Below are 26510 nucleotides of genomic sequence, written 5' to 3' on the forward strand. Positions count from 1 at the left end.
AGAGGCGGGGGCTCTTCTCTGAGAATGCATTTTGCCTTGACAGCGTTCCAACAAAGGGATTTCATTAGGATCAGCATTTTAATTAAACTGGTTTGATTTTCTTATGTGGGCCAAGCTCTCTTTCTTGTGTGTTCTGCAGTCCTGATCTTTGCTGTTCTTGGCAAGATGAAAGAAACACCACTGGCCTGAGTAGAGGACTTAGACTGGGAAGCGGAAACGAGAAGCCATGAAGAATCAAGCCATGGTCTCATCTATAAATGTTAGACAAACTTTGATGACATAGGCAGGTGGAAAAATACTGTCCTGCAGACTGACTGCTGTGTATGTGATTTTGTAGTCGCCCAGATTGTGGTGAAATGGCACACCAGAAATGAGCAGATAGAAAGGGCAACCATGAGTCCCTTGCATGAAGCTGGGAGGTTGGTCCAACTGACCTGTTTCATCTTGACCTCTTTTGCTTCCTGACTTTTCCTCTCTGCTGCAGCCTTTCTTTAGAGTGGAGCAGTCATGCCAGCCTCTCTAGACCTGCTGCTGACACTCAGTGAGCAGAGAGGGGACTTGCTGACACAACAAGTATGAAACCACAGAGAGGACGTTCTTCTCCCCAAGATATGCTGTGCAACCTGGCATTTGTCCATCCCTGTATAACTTGACATTGCTCTGGAAAATCTGGTTCTGCTGCTAGGCACAGCCTTATGGGCTCTAGTAGAGTTTGCCCAGTACTTACAAATGGATATTTTCAACTTTTGCAGTTGTATGTTTGAAAGAGGTGTGATTTATGGTGCAAGCCTGCACACGCAGATGCACACAGGGACACATAGAGTGTGCATACAATCACTTCCAAATGAAAGGAACAGCACTGCTCACCTCCACCTGCTGTGTACCTGTATTTATGCATGCAAAAGGGACCCTCATGTTCCTTTCTCTGCATGTGTGTGTATCTGTCTGTATGTACTTATATACTAAAGTCAAAATTGTTTGTGGGTGAAGTTTTCAAATGCATCGTTATGGTAGTGCATCCCAGTTCCTAGATGGGGTCCTTTCATGTCAGTAGAGAGTTTGGGAAGGTGAGTAATGATTTTAGAATTCCTCTTCACTGCTTGTATCAGAAAATTGGGTCAAATGCATGCCCTGCTCATCCAGCACTGCAGGGCTGACACATTTTCTTCAGATTCTTCAAACTTCACTAGGCAGGAAAAGAAATAGAAATACTCCAGCTGAAACTATTGCAGAGAATTAAGGTCAGGAAAAATGTTTGGAGCAGAGTCTGGGTTAAGTAGGTAGCAAAGCTGATGCTTCATATAATCCTAATGTAGAAGAGATCATGCTAGAAACTTCAGTGCACCTCGCACAAACAGATGGTATCGCTGAATGCTTACTGAAGAAAAACAATCCTGAAATAAAAAGTGCAGGGAGAGTACAGATTTGCTGCTCTACGCGGTGATGCCATGTGAGATGCAGATACAGATCTGACACTGCAACTTGTTGGACTGGGGTTTTTATAAGACTTGGGTTTCCTGTCACTTGGCTGGTGAGGTGTAATTTTTCAGTGTTCATAAAGCTTCATGAATCCTGTACAAATCTGCCAAATAACGGCTGCATTAGATACTTACTGGCATTAGTCTGATGTTTATCTTTTGTCAGTTTTTTATTTAGTACCCAATTACAGCTTGCTAGTTTTAATGGGAATAGAAAGGGTAGGCAGGAGAAACATAAAGAAAATTAACTCTGATTATCAGCTGTAAATTTATCTGACTCAGTAAGCATAAACAATTCTGTGATGGAAAGGCAAGCCGAAAGAAAATTGAACTGCCTGATTTCCTAATCTTCCCAAAGCCTTTACAACAGCTGGGCATTAGCTGTTGTCAGCTAACACAAAAAGAAACATATTTAAATACAGATAATAATGCCCCAGGAGAATAGAGATTGACTATAGATTGTGATTGCCTTGTGATTTCATTACTGTGGAAAAGCAAGGTGGCATACATTTTGCTCCAGAAGTTGAATAGAGGGAGTGAGAGTAATTGGAACAAATGAAGGGCCAACTACAGAGATTTTCCCTGAGTTTTTAATTTAGTCCTAAGACAATTAGAAATTCATTGAAATTAATGAGTGTTTTCTTGAATAAGGTCTAAGTAGAATGGTTTTCTCTGTTTCTCTGAGTACACAGCATGAGTCTTTTTTTATTATTTTTTTTTTTCTTGCAGGGGGAAGTACTCAGTGGGGATGTGACTCTATAACTTTGATGGGGACCTGAAGATATAAAAATTGAATATGAATCTGGGAAAGCCAACATGGTTTGTCCCATATTTTTTTCCCAGGTGCATATGGGAACATGAAAAGCATCCAAGTAGGGCTCAGGGAATGTAAGTCTGAGCATGATGCCTGAACAGATAATCTCAAGCTGGGACCCCTGGAGCATTTCCTTGTGGTGTGGAGGTAGCTGGTTTTTCAGGGTGTATTTGCACTTTCTCTGGTTTCCCAGCAGTAAAAGGTTTTTAAATAGTTAAAAAAGTACTAAGTGCTTAATGTATTTCAGCCTCCAGTGTTGTTATTTGCATAAGTGCCTACAGAGAAGAGATCAGAATGACATGCCAGGTGGGCTATAAACCAGCATCAAGCTCTTGCTCATGTTAGAAAAGAGCTAGAGAATTTTGCTTTGCTTTGCAAAGTGTGCTGGCATACATGGTAATGAAATACTTGGTTGCTTTCCTTGCTCTCGAGCACATCACTGATTAATTCAGTGATGCAGATGCTTTATACTCTCAAATCAAAGGCTCCAGCTAGCCAAACTAACAAAATAAGCAATCAAAAATTCACTTAATAGAAATGTTACCTGCAAGTCAGCACATTGTCAAAATTGTATGGTCTTTGCAGAAGAGGTCATAAATCATAGAACAATATAGTATCATAGAATAATAGGATATCTCAAGTTGAAAGGGACCCATAAGGATCATTGTGTCCAACTCCCTGCTCCTTGCAGGACTACCTAAAATTTCATGAAGCAGCTCTGAGTCCAATGTCAAGCACAGAAGGACAACATCTACTTCAAAGTGCCTTGAATACTGCTACAGCAGCATTTATACCTGCAGGAACAGTAACATGCACAGACATGGCCTCAGTCCATAAGCCTAATGACTGCCTCTGTGCCAATAAAAGTTAGTGACAATATTAATACATAATGGAAATTGATATCATTATTGCAGGCTTCTCTCATCCTAATGAACCATCCTGGTTCTGTTTAGATGGCACTTTTTTGCCTGCAGGCATCATTATGTTCTTTTGGAGTCAGCAGTGGTATTTTCCCAGCCTAGGCACCACACCTCAGCAGCTATCTAGAAAGAACCCAGCATCCCTTTTTTATTATTATTTCAAGACAAACCAGTTCCCTGTTTTTCTGTTTCCTTGAATGGTTTTACAGACCGTTAACCCAGCTGAAATCACTTCTGTAAGCTCACAGCTCTTATCAACCTTCTTACTCATTGAGCCTGCTTGCAGTTCTTGTACTGTTTGTGTGAGCTGCATGTGTCTTGTCAACTGGGTGATGCCTACACTGTTGATGGAGATGCCACTCATATGTGATTAGTGGCCGGGTGTCTTTCCAGGGTTTCTTTTCATCGTGTGGGTAGTCCCTTGAGTCCCCTTTGTTTAGCCTGTGGTTACAGGGCAGCCGAGACAGAGGCAGTCACAACTTGTTTTGGTATTTGAATATTAGGTTTTAGTATTTGAGTGTTTAGGGTTTTGTTTTCAAAGCAGTTGGGTGGAAAAGAGGTTACATCAGTGAGGATAAACCAGCCTAAGAACTGGAATGACAGAATGCACCAGGGCCAGAAGTAGGTGTGTGAGCTGGGCCCCTCACTTTGATGGTGGTGTGCAGAGTTTGGGCATATGCACGTTTACTGTATCGAATTTTTCCTCTAATGTTTGCAAAGTGCGTATCATCCCAGTTGACTATAAAATATTAACAGCGCGTGTGTTCTTTTACCTCGTAATATTTTGAAGCAGAGGAAGAGATGCAGGGTTTGTAAAACCTGTGTAAGCCATTGATTTGCTGTGGCCAAATGAGCTGTTGCTTGTCAGCAGGGTGGTGGATTACTCCCTTTGTGCATTCGTCGTCTCTTTCAGCGCGAAGGAAAATATGTTCCTTCAGTCACCGTTATTTTCCTTCACACTTACAGCAGCCTAGGAATACACACATGCCCTGTTAATATGAATCAGTTCAGGAGCTATGACTCATTATGCTGTAGTAACTTTTTTGCAACAGCTATGCATATCTGTGATTAACAAAGATTGCCTTGGCCAACGTTGGAGTTGTGACTAATGCCAATCTTGTTAGGCATTCATCATCCAGATTTATCTCCTTGTCAAAAGTTTTGTTAAATAAGGTTTCCTCAAAGAAACATTGTCTTGCCATCACTTTTCCCCTGGCAGATGTATTGATTGAAATAAATGCATTTCTCATGAGCGGCAGATCACACACTGAATACGAAAAATACAACCATTGTTCTTCTTGTTACTATAATTATTACTGTATCGCAATATCAGTTGCAGCATCTAATAATAGCAGACACGTCTATATAGTAATAAAAAAATACCTCTCCTGTGTGAATAGGTTTTCCAGTCATCTGAGTGATTATTTTGATGAGGTGGCCCAGAAAGAGCTCCTTGTTTCTCAGAGCAGAGCAGCCTTCTATCAGGTTTACAGCTCCTCTTGCTAGAAATGTACAGATCAATATTTATTTAGACCATTTTCTGAGGGATTCAAAAGCTTTTAAACACTATGCAATATGTGATGCATACATATCTCCATGTGCATCAGAAAATAGTATCAGCCCTACAGAATAGCCCATCCCAGTATTCTGTTTTTCCATCCTGATGTACATATTGGGCAATAGCTTAGCTCACACAAAAATCACCATTTTAGTGTAGATGCTGCTTCTTCATCATCCCTTCCTCTTGTCCAGTCTCTGGGTACAGAAGTGTGCTCCTGTTCTCTGAATCTACTTCTTTCTCCTCTATTGTTCTGTTTCTTCTGCAGAAAATATGCTAGCAGGGCTCACACAAATGGTCTGAAGGAGAGCCTTTTAGAATGAGCCTCTGAGGACTGGGGATGTTGCTGATACCATTAGGGCTTGATGTGCAGCTCCTGGAGTGGCAGGAGCTCCTCTGGTCTGTGTGTGCCTGCCCCTTCCAGTGTCCCCTTTTGCTCCTTGTAGCATTTCTCATTCTTGTTCCCTCTCTTCTCCCCTTCCCTGTTCCCTCAGCCACCTTCCTGCTCTCCTCTGCTGCAGCCCTTGCCACTGCTTGCTAATCTGGAGCAGCTTCAGAAACCTCCTTGGCTGCCTTGCGTTCCCCTGGGAGCCCCAGGAGGGGAGCAGAACTGTGAGCTTCACCTGGGTCCTCTGGATAGATGACCAGGTTGCCAGTCCCTTTCCACTGCTCCTGCACCCAGATGAGCTTTGTATTCATGACCACAATATCCCTCTAGGCATTACAGCAGTGTCCTGGTGACATAGCCAAGCAAAGGAAGCACTTTTTGTTAAGACAACTGTTTGGAAACCAGGCCTGGGCATTGCCCGCTGCTGAAAGCAAGGGGCCAAAGTTTCCTTATAATTAGTCATTATCTGCAGCTAAGGGGGAAGGAGGTGTTTGCAGAGTTGTAATTAAGAGGGGGTACTGCTCATCAGCTAACACTGCACTGATTGAAGAGCAGATCAGAAAACTGATGGCTTAGCATGCATGTAGCAGGCTAGACTGACTGTACTATTGTTGTGTCTCTTGAGAGACTGAAGAGGCATCCCAGCTATCAAAACTTAAAATAAATGAACTGTGGCTGTATGAGCTACTGCCTTCAAGTTCTGTATTTGCATACAAATTCTGAGAGGCATTCTCAATGTTTAGTGTCTCTAATTGGTACATGTCTGCTAGAAATGGAGAATAATACTAAGGGTTTTTTCCAGCTCCATACAAGAAGGACCAGGATGGTGACGTTATCATTAAGACAGTTCTGAAACAGCAAAATAGAGTTTTTTGCTGTTTCACAAAAATCTGCTTTTAGCTCTGTGAGTCTCCTGTGAAATCAACAGTTCAGCACAGTTACAGTTCAGATCACTTATTTTCTTCTGGGTCTTTTAAGGAGTGATGAATTTGGAAGGATCAGAGAACTTCATTACCAGCTCCTGTTTTTGTTTAGTCTTCAAATATTACCATGAGTCAGTGCAGATAACAGATTTTTTTTGAGGTCCTGGCTAAATCGCAGCTTTTAAGTGTTGAATCTTTTGCAAATTTGAAAGAAAGGGATAGAAGGGAATGGTTCAAATAGCTGTGAGGATTTCTGAAGTCATTATTACTAAGGGAAACAACAATTCTGTATGTTTTTGCATATAGGTGTACACCTGAATTCATAGAAATTCATAGAAATGGAAAGACATTTTCTGAATTTCTGATGGGGTTTCAGTAGTGCCGTGTGCTAACGTGATTAGTGTCACAAACTAGTGTGGGAATGTGCAAAATACCCAGGTCTACTGATACTGGAGTTATATCAAACATCTTTAGCTGTAGGGAACCACATGCTGGCTCCTGGTGCCTCGAGTAATTTCTGAAATGGCTTCTGTGCAAAACCATGGAACTGACAACTCTGTGTACATCTGTGCAGAAAAGCAAATTGCCATAAATCAACTATTCCACTGAGAAGCAGTGGCTTTTGATATAAGCCGTTTGTTTTGGATATATTCCCAAGGAAAGGTCTTTTGTCACTATGGTCAAAATGACTGCTTTGCAGCAGGATGGCCTTTTACCTTAACTGTCTGCTTTTTGTTTGTTGACTTGAGTACATTTACAAGAGTAGCTGTTTATCTTATTTATAGAAGTGCTGAATATCTCAGCTTATTTTTTTGGTGTTACAATACTGCAAAATTATGAACAAAATATTCCTCATTCATGTGTTAGATGATACTATTTTGTATTTCAAAACCATGGCAAACTGCATTAGCATGAAGACCATGACCTGGTCTAACTAACAACTAACAATACATGTACTAGTAATACAGCATATATCAGTGCAACATGTCTTACAAGCTGTGAGCAGAACTGAGTGCCAAAGATGATGTCCCGTCTGACTCTGTGTAGGATACTAAGGCAACAAGAACAGCTGCAGTGGTCAAAATCTAAGAGAAATGTGCCCATGTTTACTTGTTGTAACAATATTAATAATAATGTGGATTGTTACCATTTGGAATATAGTTTTGTATTAGCTTCTCTTTAAAAAAATAAAATGGTGTTTAAAGAAGATACTATTATATAAACATTTTAAAATAATCCATTTGCAATAACCTAGTAATCGTGCTCTTCCACTCCTCCTTTATTTATTGACGCTCTCAGACCATTCCTTGGGTGTTGACAGTTCCTCTTTAGCTTTAGAAATATATTTTTTTGCCCACTAATTTATAGCGTCATGTAGCAAACCCTTGGTTTGCCCTTTCTCTTATCCCCCTCCTGACCAAGACCAATAGGTAGCTATTACTAACTAATGAATCTTTCTGGTGCCAGTGAAGGTTTTGATTATATGCCCAGACTCCAAATAGAGCCCTTTTTTTATTTTCTTGTGAATAGGAGGAGGAGGAGAAAAACACTGTGTTGGGGTCTCATGTCCTGAGCTGAATAGATAAACAAAAACTGGAGTAAGACTGTTTTCTGTTTGTTTTCTGTGAAGATATTTCTGGGAAAAAGGCTGATGTTGCAGGTTGCAGAACTGATAAAACCTGTGCTCATTAAAGCCACTCTGCTCTCCTTGTGCTGTGGGCCTAGGAGTTTTGCTCATTTTTTTTGACTGTGCAGTGCAAGGATGTTACAGGGACAAAGAAATCTGGGCTACTGGTAGGAGCTAGATAGAGCCTTCTGTAAAATGAAGAGCTGCAAATTCTAGGCATTTCAAAATCTTACTCTCTCTCCTTATTCTTCCCCCATATTTACATGGAAAAAAATTTAAGTACTACTACCTTGGGCTGTATTTACTTAACACTCACTTCTAGGCTGTTTGGCTTTCAAAATTATCTCCACACCACAGAGCTTCCTTTTTCTAAAATGAAGGCTGAGGTCTGCAAATAAATCACATGACTTCTTAGCAAAAATAATTACTGTGAGATAGGTGACAAGCTATTAGATCATGATTGCAATTTGACTTTCCAACATAAGGTGCTAGAAAAATCTTTACTCAAATGAATGACAGCACCAATGATAGTGTAGACAATTTATTTCTATTTGCTGAGGTGCTTCTAGAGAGTTGGTTAGACATCAACTTCTTCAAAAAAGATCAGTGTTTGTAAATAAACCTTCTTAAAATAAATGCAGATTAGTATCTAAATTGTTAAGCTTTGGCTTGGGGGATATATGCATCCTGGGAGATAAAGAATAGTCAAGAAGAACCACTCAGCCCTTAACCTTCCTTGTGAAACACTGAGAAGTGAGAAGACACTAGTGTTAGTGGTGGTTTTGTGATGTGGACTTGCTCTGGAAACTTTGGTTCATTTTAAAGAGGAACAAAGCAGTTGTCAGATGTTTCTGTCTTTTAGTCTTTAGCAACCAAACCTAGAATTCAAATTCTCTTCTGTCATTTTGCTCAAACTCATGTTCTTTTTACATTTTTACTGGCAGCTAGAGCAAGTTATACCTAAGTTGTTGCCCTAGGTGTCTGGTCTGTCTCATTTATGGACATCTTCCAGCTACACCATTATTTGTTTCTTCCAGTTTTCCTTCTGGAGGGAGAAGAGTAGTTCGGGGAAGCAGAACTGTTGGGTCTAATGTGTTTGCCACCTCATGCCCCCACATTTGTGGATACAAGTGGCTCACCAACACCATGGCACAGTGACAGTTAATGCAAGTTGTTGTTTTGGATCTCTGTGCCTGGAACAGTGGGACAATGGAGTGGGTCCAAGGCTGAAGCTCTGCCTGGCAACTGTGGGTGGAATTCACAGAGACAACTGGGACTCCTGAGATCTTTGCTGGGAGATGCACTGCCTGACTTCAGCTTTGGACTCAAGCTGGCCGCAGTGAACCCTCCCCTCCTCCCTGCCAGGTCAGAGAAATCCCGTATCACATCACTTACCACCTGGCTAGCACCACTTTGTCTCTTTTTGAAGCATAGCCAAGCAGAGAGACTGGGGTGAAGGCTGTGCAGAGCCCTCAAAAAGAATAACATGTACTTAAATTCTCTTTCTTACTCATTTTACCTAAGAACTCAAGAAATCAATGCTCAGAAGTTGTATGATTGACAATTGCAGCATTGCAGACCAGATTTCTTCATGCATTGGAAAGGGTGTGCATCCTTTCATACTCTGTTGCTTATCACCATGGACAAATACACTGCACTTTCTTGCTGAAACAAGCTGACTCCCCTTCCTTGCTTTTATGTAATTAATGAAGCTTTTGCTGTCTGCTGTGGTGTGATTTTCAAAGATGTGTGAAATGGCAAAACACGCTGATAGATGACAAGCGGCAACAGTTCATCCTTTCTTAAAGACTCTTGTCCAAAAATGGACAGGATTAAACCCTAACCCTGAGCCAGGAGAACAGGGTCAGGTCCGAGAGAATCACCCTGCGGTAGAAGCATGCCTCTTCATGAGACTGGGATTGTTGGGAAGGGAGGTTTTCCTTGCACGCTGCCCACTGCTCTGCTTGTTGCTTCTTCAGGGAATGGCTCAAAGGGAAGGTACCTTTTGTACTTCTTTTGAGAAGGGAGCAGAGGGGAGAGAGCAGAAAACTATGGTGTTTTGATCCTCCTGTTTCTTAATCTAGTTGCATCAACACACCAGAGAGTTTCTCTAAATTCGGTTAAGCAAATCTTTCATGTTCTTTCTCAGCTTCAAGAAAGCTAGTGTGGCTGCTTGCAGATTTGTAGCTACAGTGAAGATGAAGATCTGTAGCATGTACAGACTCAAGTGCTGAGAAGTGCCACGCTGAAAAAACCTGCATGATCTTTGATAGAGTATAAAAGCTTTCTGGGCATCAAGCAAAAAACCTGTTCAAATCCCTGACAGGGATGTGAGCGCAGCAGGTATTATCAGCATATGCACAGAGATGGGAAGGCTCTCCAAAGATTTGCATTTTGGATTAGCTGTAATGAATAGGTTTCAACCTTTTGAAAACAGATGAAATGATGGAAGGAGTAAGTGGAAGACTTCTCCTTTTCCCTGTCTCCATACAATGATTTAGGACTCTTCCCTTTTCTCTGCAGTCAGTATGCCTGATCTACACTGATCCTGCTGGCAATTTTTCTTCAATGTAAGGGATGTAAAAACCCGTAGGCTTCTCTTTCATACTTATAATCATCTAATGGCACTCAGATTGTGACAATCCCAAGCATTCCCTGCCCCACACAGTGAAGGAATGACCCCCACTGTGCCCAGAATGCAATTGCTAGTGAAAGTTGACACTTTTCCTCATGAGCACATGCATAGAGCAGCATCTCTTGGGAGATTAGTGTCTGCATAGACCCCAGAAAAATGCAACAGGTGCCTGTGATGCAAGCTGAACTGGAGCAGATGAAGCTTATGGATCAGTGGTGAGCAGGTCAGATGAGCTGTAGTAGGTATGGTTAGGGGGTGAAATTACTATTTCAGGAAAATTTGACTATGGGCAAGTTTTGTCTAAGATTTCCCTTATTTGGATAACTGATCTGTCAGACTAAGATCTCTCTGCATAGTCGGTATAACTCAAGGAGGACCTATTACATTAGTGATCTGTCTCAATGGCATAGTTGGAGCTACCAGTTAGAGGAATATAGGGCAGGTGGATGAATGCTTCCTCCAGTATCAAAGGGATGCAGAAAAAAAAAAATATTTAGGAGCAGGAACAGAAGTGCTATAAGGTTGAAAATGTCAAGTCAGTCACCAGTAGCAGATTGTAAAGATGAGAGAGAAAAGTGAGAAGGGAAGACCATGGCCACTCAAGAGAGGATTCTTGCTTAATGTAAAAGGAAAAAGAGTATGTCTCTACTTACCTGATTCAGTAGAAGGTAAATAGGAGAAAGCTGAAGAAAGACCTTTCCCTTCTCGACTGTTAACTTCAGTGGTAGCAGCCTTTCCTCCGGATTCAGCTACTCGAACAGCACCAGACAAAGACTGGGAATAGGCAGTGTGGATAAGCTGGTTATTGAATGCTTGGACTGTGACCCCTTTTTCTTCCAGTCAGGCTGTTAAATATTCATGTAAGTGGGCTCAGACGGATCCCTGCCATCTGTCTGTATTTATATTACTTCATCCTAACAGTTTCAAAACACATAAAATTTTATCCTCACAACTGTTCTTTGAAGAAAAAGGAATTTCTTACCTATCTGAAGGGAAAAGGAATCACAACACAAAGTTATTTAGCGAGTAACCAGATGAGTAAATCTGGATTCCAGCAGACAGGATCCAAATTCAGCTCTTTAAGTGCCAGGCCCAGCAACAGTCCAAGGCTTTCAAGGCAAAGATCCTATTTAATGCTGCAAGGTGTTGTACAGATCACCTGATACTGCTCATTAAGCATAAAAAAATCTTTGTGTGCAGCTAAAAAGGAAACTGGAGACTGTCACTTTGTGTGTGTGTGGATACAGAATGAAAGTATTTGATGAGGAGAAATCAAGAGTAAAACCATTATTTAGGCATCTCAGCCTGCACACTGCATTCAGTTGCACACCTTGATGGCCAGATAGAGCAGGACTGTCATGCAAGCTTCAGTAAACAGTGGGCCCATATGGGCAATTCTGTGAGGGAACAGATTGTCACAGCCACATTTGACCTGTTTTAGAGCAATCATGCCTCTCCCTTGGCAGCGTGGATGCACTGTTGACATTTCAGCAGGGCTGCTTGGAAAAAGACGAGTGCCATTGTCACAATAGCATGGCTTTTTATGACTGAGAAGCAATTTCTACATTTTAAATCAAGTAACAAGCCCAGTAATTTTCCCTCTCTCCAGTCAGAGCCTTTTGAACAGGCTGACTGGGAAAGCTGAAGGGAGAAGACTATTGAGAAGACAAGCCCAGACTTTTCAGTGTACCTGCATTAAGTTACTGTGTCCATGTGGTCCTGTTATTCATATGCTTCAGGGATCTGAAGCTCAGGTTCAGTTCTCAGAAGCCCACACACAGGCAGGTTATCACAGAAGAGATGTTTGTGAGATGGGTGAGTGGGAGTGGTTGGTTTCATACCTACTACCAGGAGGTGTCAAATGTAGGGTAGCAATCCACCTTGCTGTAGCTTACTTTCTTCTCTGTCCAGGCCCTCTGAGTGCATTTTGAAAATAAAAAGGGATACATTTTCACTGTGGTGCTGAAGAAACTCTTGTGTGCGTTTTGGAAACATGCTAGAGGGGATCTTTGTGCCTTTAAAACCATATTGAGATGTTTTCTTCTTTCAGGGATCTTTCTTCTTGGCTTAGTCTTTAAGTATAGCCTCGAGGCTTTCAGCTTACTTAATTGATACTTTTTTGTTTACTTTTGGTTTTTTTTCCCAACTGTTTTTCAGGCATTGGAAAAAATGTCATCTGTGACCGAACGGCGACCCCTCTGGATGCCTTCAGGATGATGACAGCAGCTCATTATTACCCCAAGCTCATGAGCATCATGGGGAACGTTCTGCGCTTCCTGCCTGCGTTTGTGAAGATGAAGCAGCTGATCCAGGAGGGTTACGTAGGGGAGCTGCTGGTGTGTGAGGTGCAGGTTCACAGCGGAAGCCTGCTGGGCAAGAAGTACAACTGGAGCTGCGATGACCTGATGGGAGGTGGAGGCTTGCACTCAGTTGGCACCTACATCATCGACCTCCTGACCTTCCTCACCAGCCAAAAGGCCGTGAAAGTGCATGGGTTGCTCAAGACCTTTGTGAAGCAGACAGACCACATCAAGGGGATACGGCAGATCACCAGCGATGACTTCTGTACGTTTCAGATGGTCCTGGAGGGTGGCGTGTGCTGCACAGTGACACTCAACTTCAACGTCCCAGGGGAGTTCAAACAAGACATTATTGTTGTGGGTTCAGCAGGACGGCTGATTGTAGTAGGCACTGATCTTTATGGACAGAGCAACAGCTCTCCTCAGCGGGAGCTCCTGCTAAAGGACTCCACACCAGTCAGCAACTCCTTACTTCCAGAGAAGGCCTTCAGTGACATCCCATCCCCATACCTCCGGGGCACCATTAAGATGGTTCAAGCTGTCCGGCAGGCATTTGAGGACCAGGATGACAGGAGGACCTGGGATGGGAGGCCCCTCACGATGGCTGCCACTTTTGATGACTGTCTCTATGCCCTGTGTGTGGTGGACACCATTAAGAAGTCAAACCAGTTGGGAGAGTGGCAGAACATTTCCATCATGACCGAGGAGCCGGAGCTGAGCCCAGCATACTTAATCAGTGAAGCCATGCGGAAGAGCAGGATGTCTCTGTACTGCTAGCTCCTCTCAGCTCCTAGGAAAGAACAGGAACCAGGCAGCTCTTAAAGGAAATGGTAATTCAGCCCCTGTGAAGGGCCTGGGCATCTTATAAACAGCTGAGGATACGGGACAAGGAAATATGGTGTTTGGATCAGCTAAGTCTGTTGGTGGCTAAATGCCAAAGTGGTAGGGTCCTTAGAAATGCCCAAAACAGTCTACTTAAGAGCTGACATAACTGTTTTGATACCAGTATTAGCTGGCTGACTGGAAAGATATATCATGGACTCCTGCTTGCAGGTGCTTTAGATTATCCAATTTTGTTTACTGTGAAAGGTTGGGAAGATCCTTTTAGATTTTCCCTACCTACCAGAGGGCTGTGAAGGTACTGTCATGTCATTAAATTTTTCTGTAGTGTCTGACATGAACAGTTCCTGCCATGACAGCTGACACCACCGTGCTGTAGTACTACACCTGAAACCAACACACAGAATGACAGGACCTGGTGTGAAACTGTCGTGTGAGATGGAAAGTCTCGGCAGCTCACTTTTCATGGAGCTTGTTAGGAGCTTCTCTGTGTTGGTTTAGCTACTTGTGTGTTTTTTTGTTATGTTTTGTTTTGTTTTATTTAAAGCACAATTAAGTAGGAAAACGTGTGGCTTCTAAAACAAAGCAGCCCTCAACCACAGTACATATGCCCCAGTATTGGTGGAGGGAGGCTCTTCTGTAGGGTTCCAGTAAACCTCGGTGTTTACTGCACAGATTTGATGATTAAAATAGGTTGTGCAAAATCTTCTTGGATGGCAGGTGGGATGACATAGTACTGATAGTGGGTTTTATTATACAGCTGAACTCAGGCTACTCTTATGAAGGTTTACACACTATTTCCTGGGTCTGGATTTTTGAGTGAATTCATCGTGCATTTTTGGTTTTAGGTGGAAAATGGTAGAGATTCAGCCCAAAACCATATGATGCTTAGATGGGTGGTGTTCTTTTAAACTTTTGTGAACTCACACTTGAGAGCTGCACAGCGACGATTAATTTCATATAGAGGCTTTATCCTCTACCAAGTGGTGAGTGTGAGTGAAAATCAAAAGGGATGAGAAATTTCCGGTCTGTTTCCAGGGAAAAAAATTACACAAAGCCCCCACCTCTTCACCTCCTTAAAGTGGCCAGCTACTGGTACTGTAGTAATCATTCCCTGTCATTAGTGCAGGGGTGGACAAACTCTTTTGATATGTTTGTCATGTTCTTCTTTTTAATATTTTAGATTGCAGTCTTAAAACAATAAATTCTTTCAAGAATGCATTCTTGAAAGAACATGGTGAAAGGCACATGAATTATTGCAGTGAACAGGGATACTTCTTTTCTGCATAAAGCTGCTCCAGTGCTTAAGTGTTTACAGAGCTAGGTCCTCAGATAGGACCAAAGTAGAACACAAGCATAGAGCACTAAATTGTATTAATCTTGAGAAAACCTTGAGGGTTTTTTGTTAATTTTGACTAAGAGAAAAAAGAGGACATTTGGATGAGAAGTACAGAGAAAATATGACCCACTTTCTCAAGGCACTAGTGTTGCCATTTTAGGTTAGAAAGAGAACTGTCAGAATAATTTACTTTTTTTTAAAAAAAAGCACTTGCAGTTTTGCTATTTTTAGGAGAACTAAGGCTTTCTCTAGGGCTCCTCCTACAAATCACTCTGATTGCTGTATGCTCCTGCCTGTCCTATGCCCAATTTTAGAGCTTCAAGTTTCTGAACAGGAGGGCATCAGTAGTTTGGTTCATCTCATCTGATTTTTGCCAACTGAAAGTCAGGTGTCTTGTCCTGATCAGCTGTGCAAGGACACAGTAGTCAATATAGAGAGACCTCTCCAAAGGCTGACTCAGTTAATTCCAAGATTAATATAGAAAAAGGTGCCCATTGGAAATTCCTGTCCTCCTCCTTTGCAGAGGATCTTGGCTTCTAAATTTTTAGATGGCTAAGTTTAGGAAACTTGACTTCCACCCAAAAATTATTAATGTGTGTTTAAAATTTGAAGAGCATACGTGTGACCTCTCATGAAATATTCCCCAAAGTGTAATAGTGTGACTGATGAAGGAATAATGTAATACTGCAAAACCACACCCACATGGAGAATTGTTTGTATCCACGTTGTTCAATCAGTGCTACCAACTGTCTCTGCGGCTGTCTGCTTCTGCTGAGACCTCGGGCAAGCTTTCTTCGTTCCTTCTTGGAAGCAGCCCTTCACAAGTTTGGCTGTTTTTTCCTAAAAATTGATTTCTCTGGGAACTCCTGAGGTAGTATCAGGAATTTCCCATTATAATTGTCATGGTATACCATGCTATCCAGTTCCTACCCTGAAAAATACACAGAGAAATACAGGGGAGAGAATTTGTTCAAGAAGTAATCTCTCACTCTTCTGAAAAATGCAGTTAGCCCCAAGGGGACCAAGAAAGCTTTCTTATAGTAAGGCAAAAGCCATTTATTTAAAATAGTGGCTAGTTCAAGTCATGAATGCAAGCTTGGTGGATAATTATCTAGTTAAACATAATCCAAAACTGGAACTAAGCATGGACCAAAATGTTTGTGACTCTTGCTTCTTAGTGGTTTGGCAGTTGTGCTGGAATTGCTGTTCATGTCTTTGCACGTCGTTTTGGTTCACAAATGTTGACAGTTTTTCCTATCTGTAGTTTGTTTAGTTTTTTTTCCCCCCTTTTTATTTTTGTTTGTTTGTTTTGTTTTGTTTGTGTCTTTCTGGGTTTTGTGATGCCAGCTGGAAGAAGAGATGCTGGAATCCTGTTCCCAGCCCCTGCAGTGAACAGTCCTCAGGCGAGACACAGTGTATGATTGTACTACTGAGCTCAACCTTTCTGTCCTGGATCCAAAGGTTTAGGTGACAGGCATCATCCATTGTCTCTGCAGACTTACTGATGCAGATATTGCTGCTTCACAGAAAAAAAAATCTAATGTATTGGTTACATGGTCATCTAATGCTAGTATTAGTTAGTACTGGCTTGCAAATGTGTTGAATCCCATGCAGTTTGTTGTGTGACCACAGTGCTGGCCCCAGAGAGACAGCCAGAATGAGCATGGGCAGGGTGGGACCTCCTCTGCTGACAGCAAGAGAGATCTTGCACTAGATGTAGGGGAAGTTGTTACCTAACTGGGATGGCAGCAGTAACTGCATACACTCAGGATTGAATGACAGTTATTCCATTCTCTAGGAGGTGAAGGTGCTGTGTTGTCAAGTGTAAAGATACTAAAATTCCATCTGTCTTCGAGGAGGAAGGACTTTGGTTTATTTATAGAATATGTATTACTATTCTGATAAATTGTTACTTTACAGTCTGGAATCTTTCTTGGCAGCATCAAGCCCTCTGCTCTTTGGGTACAGCTGAAAGTACATTGAATTGCGCTCAGTAGCTTCTGGAATTCATAGAATCATAGAAGGGTTTGGGTTGGAAAGGACCTTAAAGGTCATCTAGATCCAACCCCTCTGCATGGGCAGGGACACCTCCCACTAGATCAGGTTGCTCAGAATTCCTGCTGGCTTTAAGAACTTGGGCAGTAGATAGCAGAGATGAACTTGATTGAACTCAGAATCGGTACCACACTGGGAAACATACATTTGGAATTGCACTTTTAGTACTGTTCTTTAAAGCTGTGCCACAAGGTTTGAGATGAATGCTGCTAGAATTGGTGAAGCTTAATAGCCAAACTGAGGCTACTGCTGGAATTTTCAGTAGCCCCCAAATGAGCTTGTTCATACACTAGGTAAGAAATGTTAATTCCTCTTTTCCAGGGCTGCTTTTGGAGGGGCTCTTTCCTTTGCATCAACCTGTGCACATAGGATACTGAACGTTATGGTCTGTTGCCAAAGACAAGAACTAAAGGGTGAGCCCAGGTGAAATGCTTTGCTGCTCTGCAGTGGTCTGTTCCTGTGCTAGGATGGTCAGCTGAGAGACAGCGTCTCATTTCCCATGGGAAATTGCATTGGGGCCCACACCAGGGGTAGGGCGACCCTACGCTGTGCAACAGCAGGGCACAACTGAAGTCCTTCCATGTGCCCAAAGGGAGAGTGGTGACTGCAGCTGGGAGTGACAGGAGGGTGTGTCTGCAGCCTGGTACCCATATGCTTGTGCCAACAGGGAGAATATGCTGCTGAGGGCTGCACCTCCTGAGGGTGACACCAGCAGCCTTCCTCCACCTTTGTGTTTGGGAGCCCAAGATGGGACCCTGCCCTTGGGAAAGCAGCATCCCTCCTGTACTCCTGCTAGATCTGTGTACATCCTCAGTGCTGAACTCAGTGAAGTCCTGCTTGGACGCATAAGAACTCTGCCGGAACTTAGGGTTTCCTATATCTAATATCATGCATGTGTTAAATTAATAGTACTTAAGTACTTTAGCTGTGTAGTTAGAAAAAACCAAGTAGAGCTGATATGTCTTTACCCATGCAGCAGAGAATCAGGGCATGCATAGGCAAGGTTAGGCTCAGGATGGGCTGCTGCTGAGTTCATCCTTTGCTTTGGCTGAAAGCATGAGAAATTCCTGCCCAGCCAGCACCGGGCAATCAGAGGCGCCCTCCACTTGGTGTTTCCTTCTTTTGGATAGTTTTTGAATCAGTGACTGTACAAGTGAACAGCTGTCCTGGAAGTTCAGCCATTCAAAAATGAGGCTTTTCTGCTGCCTGTGGTCACAGAGCAAGGACAATTCACTTCCTCTTGTTTATTTCTGTGTCCATACAAATGTGGAAAAGACCCAGACAATTTAAAATTATTTATCTACCAAAAAAAAGACCAACACCAAGACCCCAGCAAAAAACCAACCAAACAAACAAAAAAAACACACAACAAAAAACAAAGCACAGATTTTATTTAATGGGTTAAGGTAAACATAGCATCTTGATGGTGTCTTTGCAGAGATTCAGAAAGTACTGATGACAGAATCTCGTTGTTTGGAATTTTTAGATCTTACTATTACGTATTGCCTTCATTACAAAATTCCACAAATTATTAAGTCAAGTCAAGTCTTGTATTTACAAGTGTTTAAAAGCACCCAGTGGACTTTGGGCTTCATCCACATACTCAACATGTTGGTGTGATGTTCCAGTGGTCCAGTGATGTACCCTCTTAAGTACGTATGAAACTCAACACTGGACTGTTTGAACTCTGCCATGCTCCCTGGGTATCTAGGACTAGTTGTGAAATGGCAGGATTATTCAGGACAGCAGTTTCTTGTTGTTGTTGTTGTTGAAGTTGTTACTTGTGGAGAGCAAAGTTTGTAACTTTTAGAGATGAAATATGACTGAATAATAATTGGCAGTCTTGTCTGCTTTAAAATTTCCTCTGTCTTGAGCTGCTGGGTGAATTCTATCCAATAAAAACAATTGGCCCTTTAACAATAACTGCTCACTTCCATTTGCTCATGAAAAGAAGAAATTTTAAGTAGACGGGACTATACATAATGCTGCATTCATGAACCGATGTCATGACCTCATGACTTAGTGAGTGTATCAAGCCAGACACCAGGCAAGCAATGACTTTTTTGAAGCTGCCAAATCAAAGCCTTGGGGTTTGGGAATGAAGGGTATAAGCTTAGGTGAAACTGCTTTTATTCAGCATTTTCTATCAACTGAATAAGCAGAACGCCTATGGTCAATCCAAAACTGAATGCGAAACATGTTTGTGGAAGGTAATTTACATTTATTCCTTTGGGATTAAGTTCCACTTTTAAAGAATGCTGTTTTGAAATGAAAAGTGTTTTTTGTTTTTGTTTTAAATGCATCTTTTATTGTGTTTTGGCATGTGTGAAATTAACTGTTTGATTGTGGGGTTTGTTTGTTTGTTTCTAAAGTTCATACTTTAAAAAAACCCCACCCAGTAGGTTAAGGCCGATCAGTGAATTCAGCTGCCCTTGGGCAGGTTTGGCTCTGCAGCCTCGCAGTGTCATGCAGTGACCCCATTCCTAGCATCTGAACTTGGCCATCTGGGTTTCATTTGTGTCTCCTTGTGGCAGTGGGAAAACTGGTTCATTACACAGAGTTGGCAACGGATAACCAAGATACTTTTTGCAGCAGTGCCAGCCATCGTCTTTAAAAGCACTTAACTCTATTAACTTGTTTACCATGCTTATTTATGGCCTTCCAAGCCATGTGCTGTCCATTGCTTCCTTTTCTTTTTACCCCAGCCATCAGATTCTCTTCACTCCCCTGTTTCTCATTCCATTGCAAGCCACAAGGCGTGTCTCCCTTGTTTCCCACTGAGTTGACGCTCAGTCTGTGTGACACATGGCATACAGGGTGGCAAACCTGCAACTTGAAGTAACTTTGAACACAGATTCATTAAACAATACGTTAACACAACTGGCCATGGCTGTGGCGTGGCCAGCCAAGGCAGGAAGCAGAGCTCCCTGCTGTGCCGTGCTTTACAAGCAACACTCAGTGTTTCTCTCTGTACTACTTTTATTTGATTTTGAAAATGAGATTATGTTCAGTTTGTTGCTGTGTCAATATTACGTATATATTTATTGTCTTTCAGACACACCTACATATATATAAATGCTATATATATATAATGTCAACGCATGGACATATGTACAGTAGATCTTTTAAAGAGCTATTTATCAAGAAAAGTAAGTGTTATAAGTAAACAGAGTTTATATTTTATATATTATGTAGATAGCAAAAAAAAAAAGTGTTTAAATTATAGTAGGACTTTTGGGGATGGGGGGTGGGGTTGGAGAAACGGGCAAGGACTGGTTCTAGCATTTTAAATAGCCAAACTACTTTGTATGGAAGCTGCCTGCTGTGCCTCTCGGCTGCAATATCTGTTTGTTTCTTCTTCTGGAAGATGATGTGCATTGTTACTTTTACATTGCTTGGGGAATGTAGTTAGTTTATTCTCAGCCAACTGGTATGTGCTGCTTACAACATGGTTTCCTGCTGTTCTGCATATTTGGATTGATGGAGAAAAAAGGATCTTAACCGGCAAATAAAGATGTAAAAGGATGTGATCTCAGCTGTCTGTCTTTCTTCCCTGCACTTGTATTTTTGGGGGTAATAATCGTGACATTTGCCTGGTTTCTGGCCTGCCTGTGATGTTCAACACATCAGAGTAACATAGATGGGCTTTGGGCTCGAGGGCATGGATTGTGATGGAGGGAGAGAAAGGAGAAGGTTGAACACACTAAGCTGTTAGAAGGTTTAATGTTATGACAAAGTCTGAACAAACACCTGCCAGAGTGATGTGTCCTGAGGAGATGGTTGGTTTTGGTGCCACAGGACGTATGTCCAGTGGCATAGCAAAATGGGGGCATTGGACATCCCTGCTGAGCACAGCCTGCAGATCCTTTCTCCTGGTCTTTTTTTTTCTCCTGGATCCTTCCTCTCTTTCTTTCTCCAGCACAGCCTGGAGATCCTCCTCCTACCTCCCCATCAGTGTCCTAGGATGCCTGTGCCCTCACGGTCCTCAGCATCCTCCAGTGATTTCCTCATGCCTACCCAATCCTTGCTCCCATCCACCAGGAGCAGTCAAGTCTTTCCTTTTACCCCAGTGTTCCTTTTCTCCCTTGTGTGTGGGTGTCTCATCAACCTAGTAAGGAGCTTGCTACTCCAGCCCCTCTGATGTTGGAGAAAACCTCACTTGAGTATGAAGCAAAAAATAGTACAAATCTGTGGAAAAATCTAGCCTCTGAGGAAAGATTTATTGCCTCTGGGAAGGATTTGTAAAAAGGATAGAAGATTTCCTAAACTGCTTTTTCTGTTTTACAGCAGGGCACACAGAAAGATGTTGGATTCTACTCATGTCAGTGCTCACTCATTTCCTAGGCACTATGAAGGTACAGCAAATTTGAGGCACAAATCTGTGAGGGGATGGGAAATCATCCTCACTTACAATGCACACCTCCTCAGATCACACTATCCTTTGAACTGAACTGTGTATTTTTGTGTGTGTGTATATATATATATATATATTTAGAGAGTGAGTATAGCATTTACTTCATCTTAGAAATTCATCATGTTAGTGATTTCTCCTACTTAACATTGCAGTTACCATACTTTGAAGATTACCAATGTTTATATACACATAAACCACGTTTTTATCAGTTTTAATACACATTATTCTCTTAGACTGAAGAGGAGAAAAGAACAAAGCAAGAATCAGTGCTCAGATCTTCAGGAATTACATTTTAATGTTTGCCTTGCCCTCATGAGTAAACATAGTATAATCTTGCTCAGGTTTCCAGATCACTGTGTCCAGCTAATCAATTAGGCACTGAAATAAAACAGGACCAACTTTTATGGTACATCCTTTCCCATCAACTTCATAGTAAAACAAGGCTTACTTCCATTTCAAAGGTTTAAACAGAAATCTTTGGAAAACAGCACCTAGGGGAGCAATTACTGCAAAAGAGTGTCAGTGATAGTGGGATTATTAGCACACAGTTAACAGCACACAATATATAACTGTATAGGTAAGTGCAAGAGTGAGTATAACCATTCCACATTAATGAGGCTACGTAAATGCTAAGGTAAACATTTTCAAACGTGGGTCAGCACAGTGAGCCGCTTAAGTGTAAATTTGTGAACCCAAAACAGACTGCAAAAATGTGGGTAAGGGGGAAAACCTCTTGCCATTTTCCATAATTTTTGAGGAACCAAGGCTTCCATAGCTCTCCTGGCTTGTTCTGCTGTTTTCTGGAGCCCCTGCTGACTAGCAGCTATGTAGTAAAAACAATGGGTGGCTTGTAGCCATAAATATTAATCAGAAGAAGGTTAAATGCATTGCATTGTTCTCTTCAGGAATTAAGAGCTTGCTGGGGCAGGGGTTATTAAGAAGTGCTGCTGCGCCCAAGAGAAGACGCACTTAATGCCTTTGTTACTGATTGCTGTCAGGTGTTGGAAAGCTGCAGAGCTCTTTGTGTGGCTGCAGTGCCAGCAGAAAGCTCACATTTCAGAGTGGCCATACGTGAGTGCACAGAACAGGGCTTTCTGCCCCATACAATACTCCAGAGCAGCTCAAATAAGGGTGAGACGGTGTGGCTCTTCCATGAGCAGCCTTTCCTGGGGCTGGAGGCTGGGGGAATGGCCACTGCAGCCCAGCAGCACCCAGGTGCCTCTTGCCTGGCCAGCCCACGTGCTGGTCACTTATGCAGCCATCACACTGCATGGAAGGAGGAAATTTCCATCACACGTCCCCAGCAGGCAGCCCTGGGAGTCACCAGACCTGTCACCTGTCCCACAGCACTAGCCTAGTACCAGCTAATACCCATCTCCAGTATACGTTGCCTTTTTAAATACATTTTCTACTTGGGAGTGCTCCATCTGGAGTATTTAGCACCCCAAATCTTGATGTGGCACCTCATCTTTGCTTTAAAATGAATAATTGCAGCTCCCAGAGCCGCTGCAGAGTGATGGGGCAGGGCTGCTGACAAGCACATATCACCAGTCCCTACTCTTGTCCCCAGCTTCTTGTTCCTGCCTTCCCCAGGTACTGGCACTGAGGAGCATGTGTGCAGCCACCTGGGTAACATGATTGGATTTAGCTGAAAATTAACAACACTGTTTTTTTACTAGGTCAGTTTTCAGGCAGATCAGTTCCCTGATCTGAGTCATTGTCGACAGCAATTTATGTCAGATCACTTTAATAGCAGAATGTAAATAGAAACCAGGTCTGCTGACTGAAAGAAATGTGCTTTTTTCATCACATCAAAGAGTTGGTAGAGTAACTGCAGAAATACAAAGAGGACTGAAAGAGAATGGATAGAGGAAAACTATTTTAAGTTCTGTATTTCCATACAAAAGGGTACACATGCAAGCAAATGTTTGAGAAACTGGAGGCCCCCTCCTCCAGGCATAGAAGTGAGATATAGATGATAGATAGATAGATAGATAGATAGATAGATAGATAGATAGATAGATAGATAGATAGATAGATATAGATAGATAGATAGATAGATAGATAGATAGATAGATAGATAGATAGATAGATTCTCAAAGAAGCCTTTCAGAGTCTGCTCCAATCTGTTTTAGTAACTCTGCCTTTTGCAGTTAATCACACCTTGTAGACTAAAGACCTTTACAGAAATTATCATATCCCATCCAGGCAATGATGACAGCCTCTGAATGTAACCAGCTTTGTCACTTGGGCAAGTAAGTATTTCCACAGCATTTCAGCCAATCCTGGAAAATCTCAGACTTGAGTTTCACACTGTGAGAAGGCAGAAATAGTTGGAAATGGAGCTTGCCTTGTAGCAAAACACGTGTTCTTAGGCTTTTTCCCCTAAATTGTTAGATTTTGATTAAGTTCTTTTCAGTGGTGCTAGGTGTTGTACCTTCTGGAAGTTTTTGTGATTAAAAGAGGATTTATACCACTAATGTGAGAGGCTGTCCAGCTCAAGAAGGAAATAATCAGAGAGTGAAAATCAGGACCAGGATAACGAGCAGGTTCACAAGAACCAGGAGTGCCCCTAGGTGCTGACAATTCATCCTGTTAAGCTGACAGAAATGTCCCAAACATGATTTTTGGCTTATATTAACATATATTCCTCTATATAATTTCTGTGGCACAGTTAGGAAGTTAGCATGCAGCAGAGACTATTCCCACTAAGCAAGCTGCTTGTAACCACCCTCTTTCACGGATTATGAAATTAATAGGGCCATGGCCATTCTGTGCCAATTGGCCTTGGTGGCAAAGGGAGGTCCTGGGCACTTCCTCTGCTGCTATGGATGGAGCTGAGAGTTGAGAACTGATTGGCAGAGTGGAAGGATATTGGTATTGCAAAACTAGTGTCTTAAAAACATGCCTCTCTCTGTCCCAGTGTGAGTATAAACTGGGCTGAACTGTTTCAGCACAACATTTGTTGTTAAAATGGACTTTTTCCCTTTCACACTTCAATGCTGTTGGCTTGCAGTGCTATGACAGCAGAAACAATGTCCTGGGGGACACTGCCCTTTCAGCCACCGACCTTGCTAGCTGGGAGTAATTCCTGTTGTCTAGGCCTACAGCAGGCACAGGGCCTCTATGGAGAAGGAGGGACTGAGACACTTGCTGATTACTAGGGGCAAATCCTGCCTGACCAGCCTAGTGGCTTTCTACAATAGAGTAACTGCATCAGTGCACAAGGGAAGACCTATGGATGTCATCTATCTGGACTTCTGCAAGGCACAGTCCCCCACAACATCCTTCTCTCTAAGTTGAAGAGAGATGGGTTTGATGGGTGGACTGTTCAGTGAATAAGGAATTGGCTGGATGGTCACATCCAGAGGGTAGTGGTCAAGGGCTCAATATCCAGACGGAAATCAGTGACAAGTGGTATCCCTCCGGGGCCCATGCTGGGACCAGTGTTGTTTAATATCTTCATTAATTATATTGACAGTGGCATTGAGAGCACCCTCAGCAAGTTTGCTGATGACATCAAGCTGGGTGGTGCAGTTGATATGTCAGAGGGACAGGAGGCCATCCAGAGGGACCTGGACAAGCTGGAGAAGTGGGCCCAGGTGAACCTCATGAGGTTCAACAAGACTGAGTGCAGGGTCCTGCACCTGGGCCAGGGCAACCAGAGCTATCCATACAGGCTGGGGGAAGACATGCTAGAGAGCTGCCCTGTGGAAAAAGACCTGGGGGTACTAGTGGGTAAAAATCTGGACATGAGCCACCAATGTGCAGTTGCAGCCCAGAAGGCCAACTGCATCCTGGGCTGCATGCATCAAATGAAGCCTGGCCAGCAGATGGAGAGAGATGGTTCTGCCCCTCTACCCTGCTCTGGTGAGATCTCACCTGGAGTACAGCATCAAGTTCTGGAGCCCCCAACACAAGAAGGACATGGACCTGTTGGAGCATGTCCAGAGGAGGGCAATGAAAATGATCTGAGGGCTGGAGCACCTCTCTTGTGAAGACAGGCTGAGGGAGCTGGGGTTGTTCAGCCTGAAGAAGAGAAGACTCTGGGGGGACCTGATAGCAACCTTCCCATACATGAAAGGAGCCTATAAGAAGGCTGGGGAAGACCTGTTCACAAGGGTATACAATGATAGGACAAGGGGTAATGGTTTCAAGCTAGAGAAGGGCAGATTTAGGTTGGAAATTAGGAAAAAGTCCTTTACTAGGAGGATGGTGGATCACTGGAACGGGTTGCCTAGAGGTGGTGGGGGGCCCATCCCGGGAGACATTCAGGGTCAGGCTTGATGGAGCTCTGAGCAGTCTGTTCTAGTGTGAGATGTCCCTGCTTATTGTAGGGGGGTTGGACTAGATAACCTTTAGACGTCCCTTCCAACCCAAGACATTCTATGATTAGACAAAGCTCACAACTACCCACCCACATTTAGCAAACTTTGTACTGCTTCACCCCTATGAAGTCTTTATAAAGATTAATAAATCCCAAAAAAATGAGCTGTTGTGATTATTCCCATTTCACAGCTGGCAATGTGGAGGCAGAGGGGAAGTTGGTGAGATCACTCTCTAATGAATTTCTCTTTTCTCTGAATTTCCTACTTGGATTTTTAGATTTACCCTCTCCCAGTGACGGAACCCATCACTCAAAATGTCACTGTCAGAGAGACCCTATCTAAGATGATAGACATTTCTTGCTCCAGTCCCTTCTTCCTGGGCCCAAATCCCTTTGTTCCTGGTTTCTCTCCCTCCTTCCCCCCAGCGGCACAGGGGGACAGGGGATGGGGTTTAGAGTCAGTTCACAGGCTGGTGGTTCCTGCTGCTCCTTCCTCCTCAGGAAGAAGGATTTCTTACAGTCCCGCCCTGCTTCCCCACGGGGTCCCTCCCATGGCAGAGAGTCCTCCACCAACCTCTCCTTCATGAGTCCTTCCCACGAGGTCCGGAGCTGCTCCAGCCTGGGCTTCCCACAGAGTCACAGGCTGCTTCGGGAACAGCCACCTCCCCTGGCGCTGGGGTCTTCCACAGCTGCACAATCAGAGTCCACTGGCAGCAAATCCTCTGGCCACAAAATCCAAGTCCACTGGCCAAGTTCACCCCTCCTGGCACCTTCTGGGAATGTTCCACCATGTTCCTCCATGAGTGCAGGGGGACAGCTGCCGTCTCACCATGGGTTGCCGGGAAACTTCTGCTTGGGCACCTTCTTCCCCTTCTTTCTCATCAACCACCAG

The 26510-nt window shown here is 43.0% G+C and overlaps 1 protein-coding gene across 1 annotated transcript in view; it reads left to right on the forward strand.

The window, feature by feature from the left end:
* The window catches only part of GFOD1 (glucose-fructose oxidoreductase domain containing 1), a 74814-nt gene extending 54407 nt beyond the window's left edge, over positions 1 to 20407 (forward strand). The window contains exon 2 of the mRNA XM_051611749.1: positions 12501 to 20407. Coding sequence (XP_051467709.1) covers positions 12501 to 13420 — 920 coding nt within the window. The 3' untranslated portion in view covers positions 13421 to 20407. The remainder of the gene's footprint in view (positions 1 to 12500) is intronic.
* Positions 20408 to 26510: the final 6103 nt, after the last annotated feature.

This window comes from Apus apus, chromosome 2, assembly GCF_020740795.1.
Source record: "Apus apus isolate bApuApu2 chromosome 2, bApuApu2.pri.cur, whole genome shotgun sequence".
Classification (NCBI taxonomy): domain Eukaryota; kingdom Metazoa; phylum Chordata; class Aves; order Apodiformes; family Apodidae; genus Apus; species Apus apus.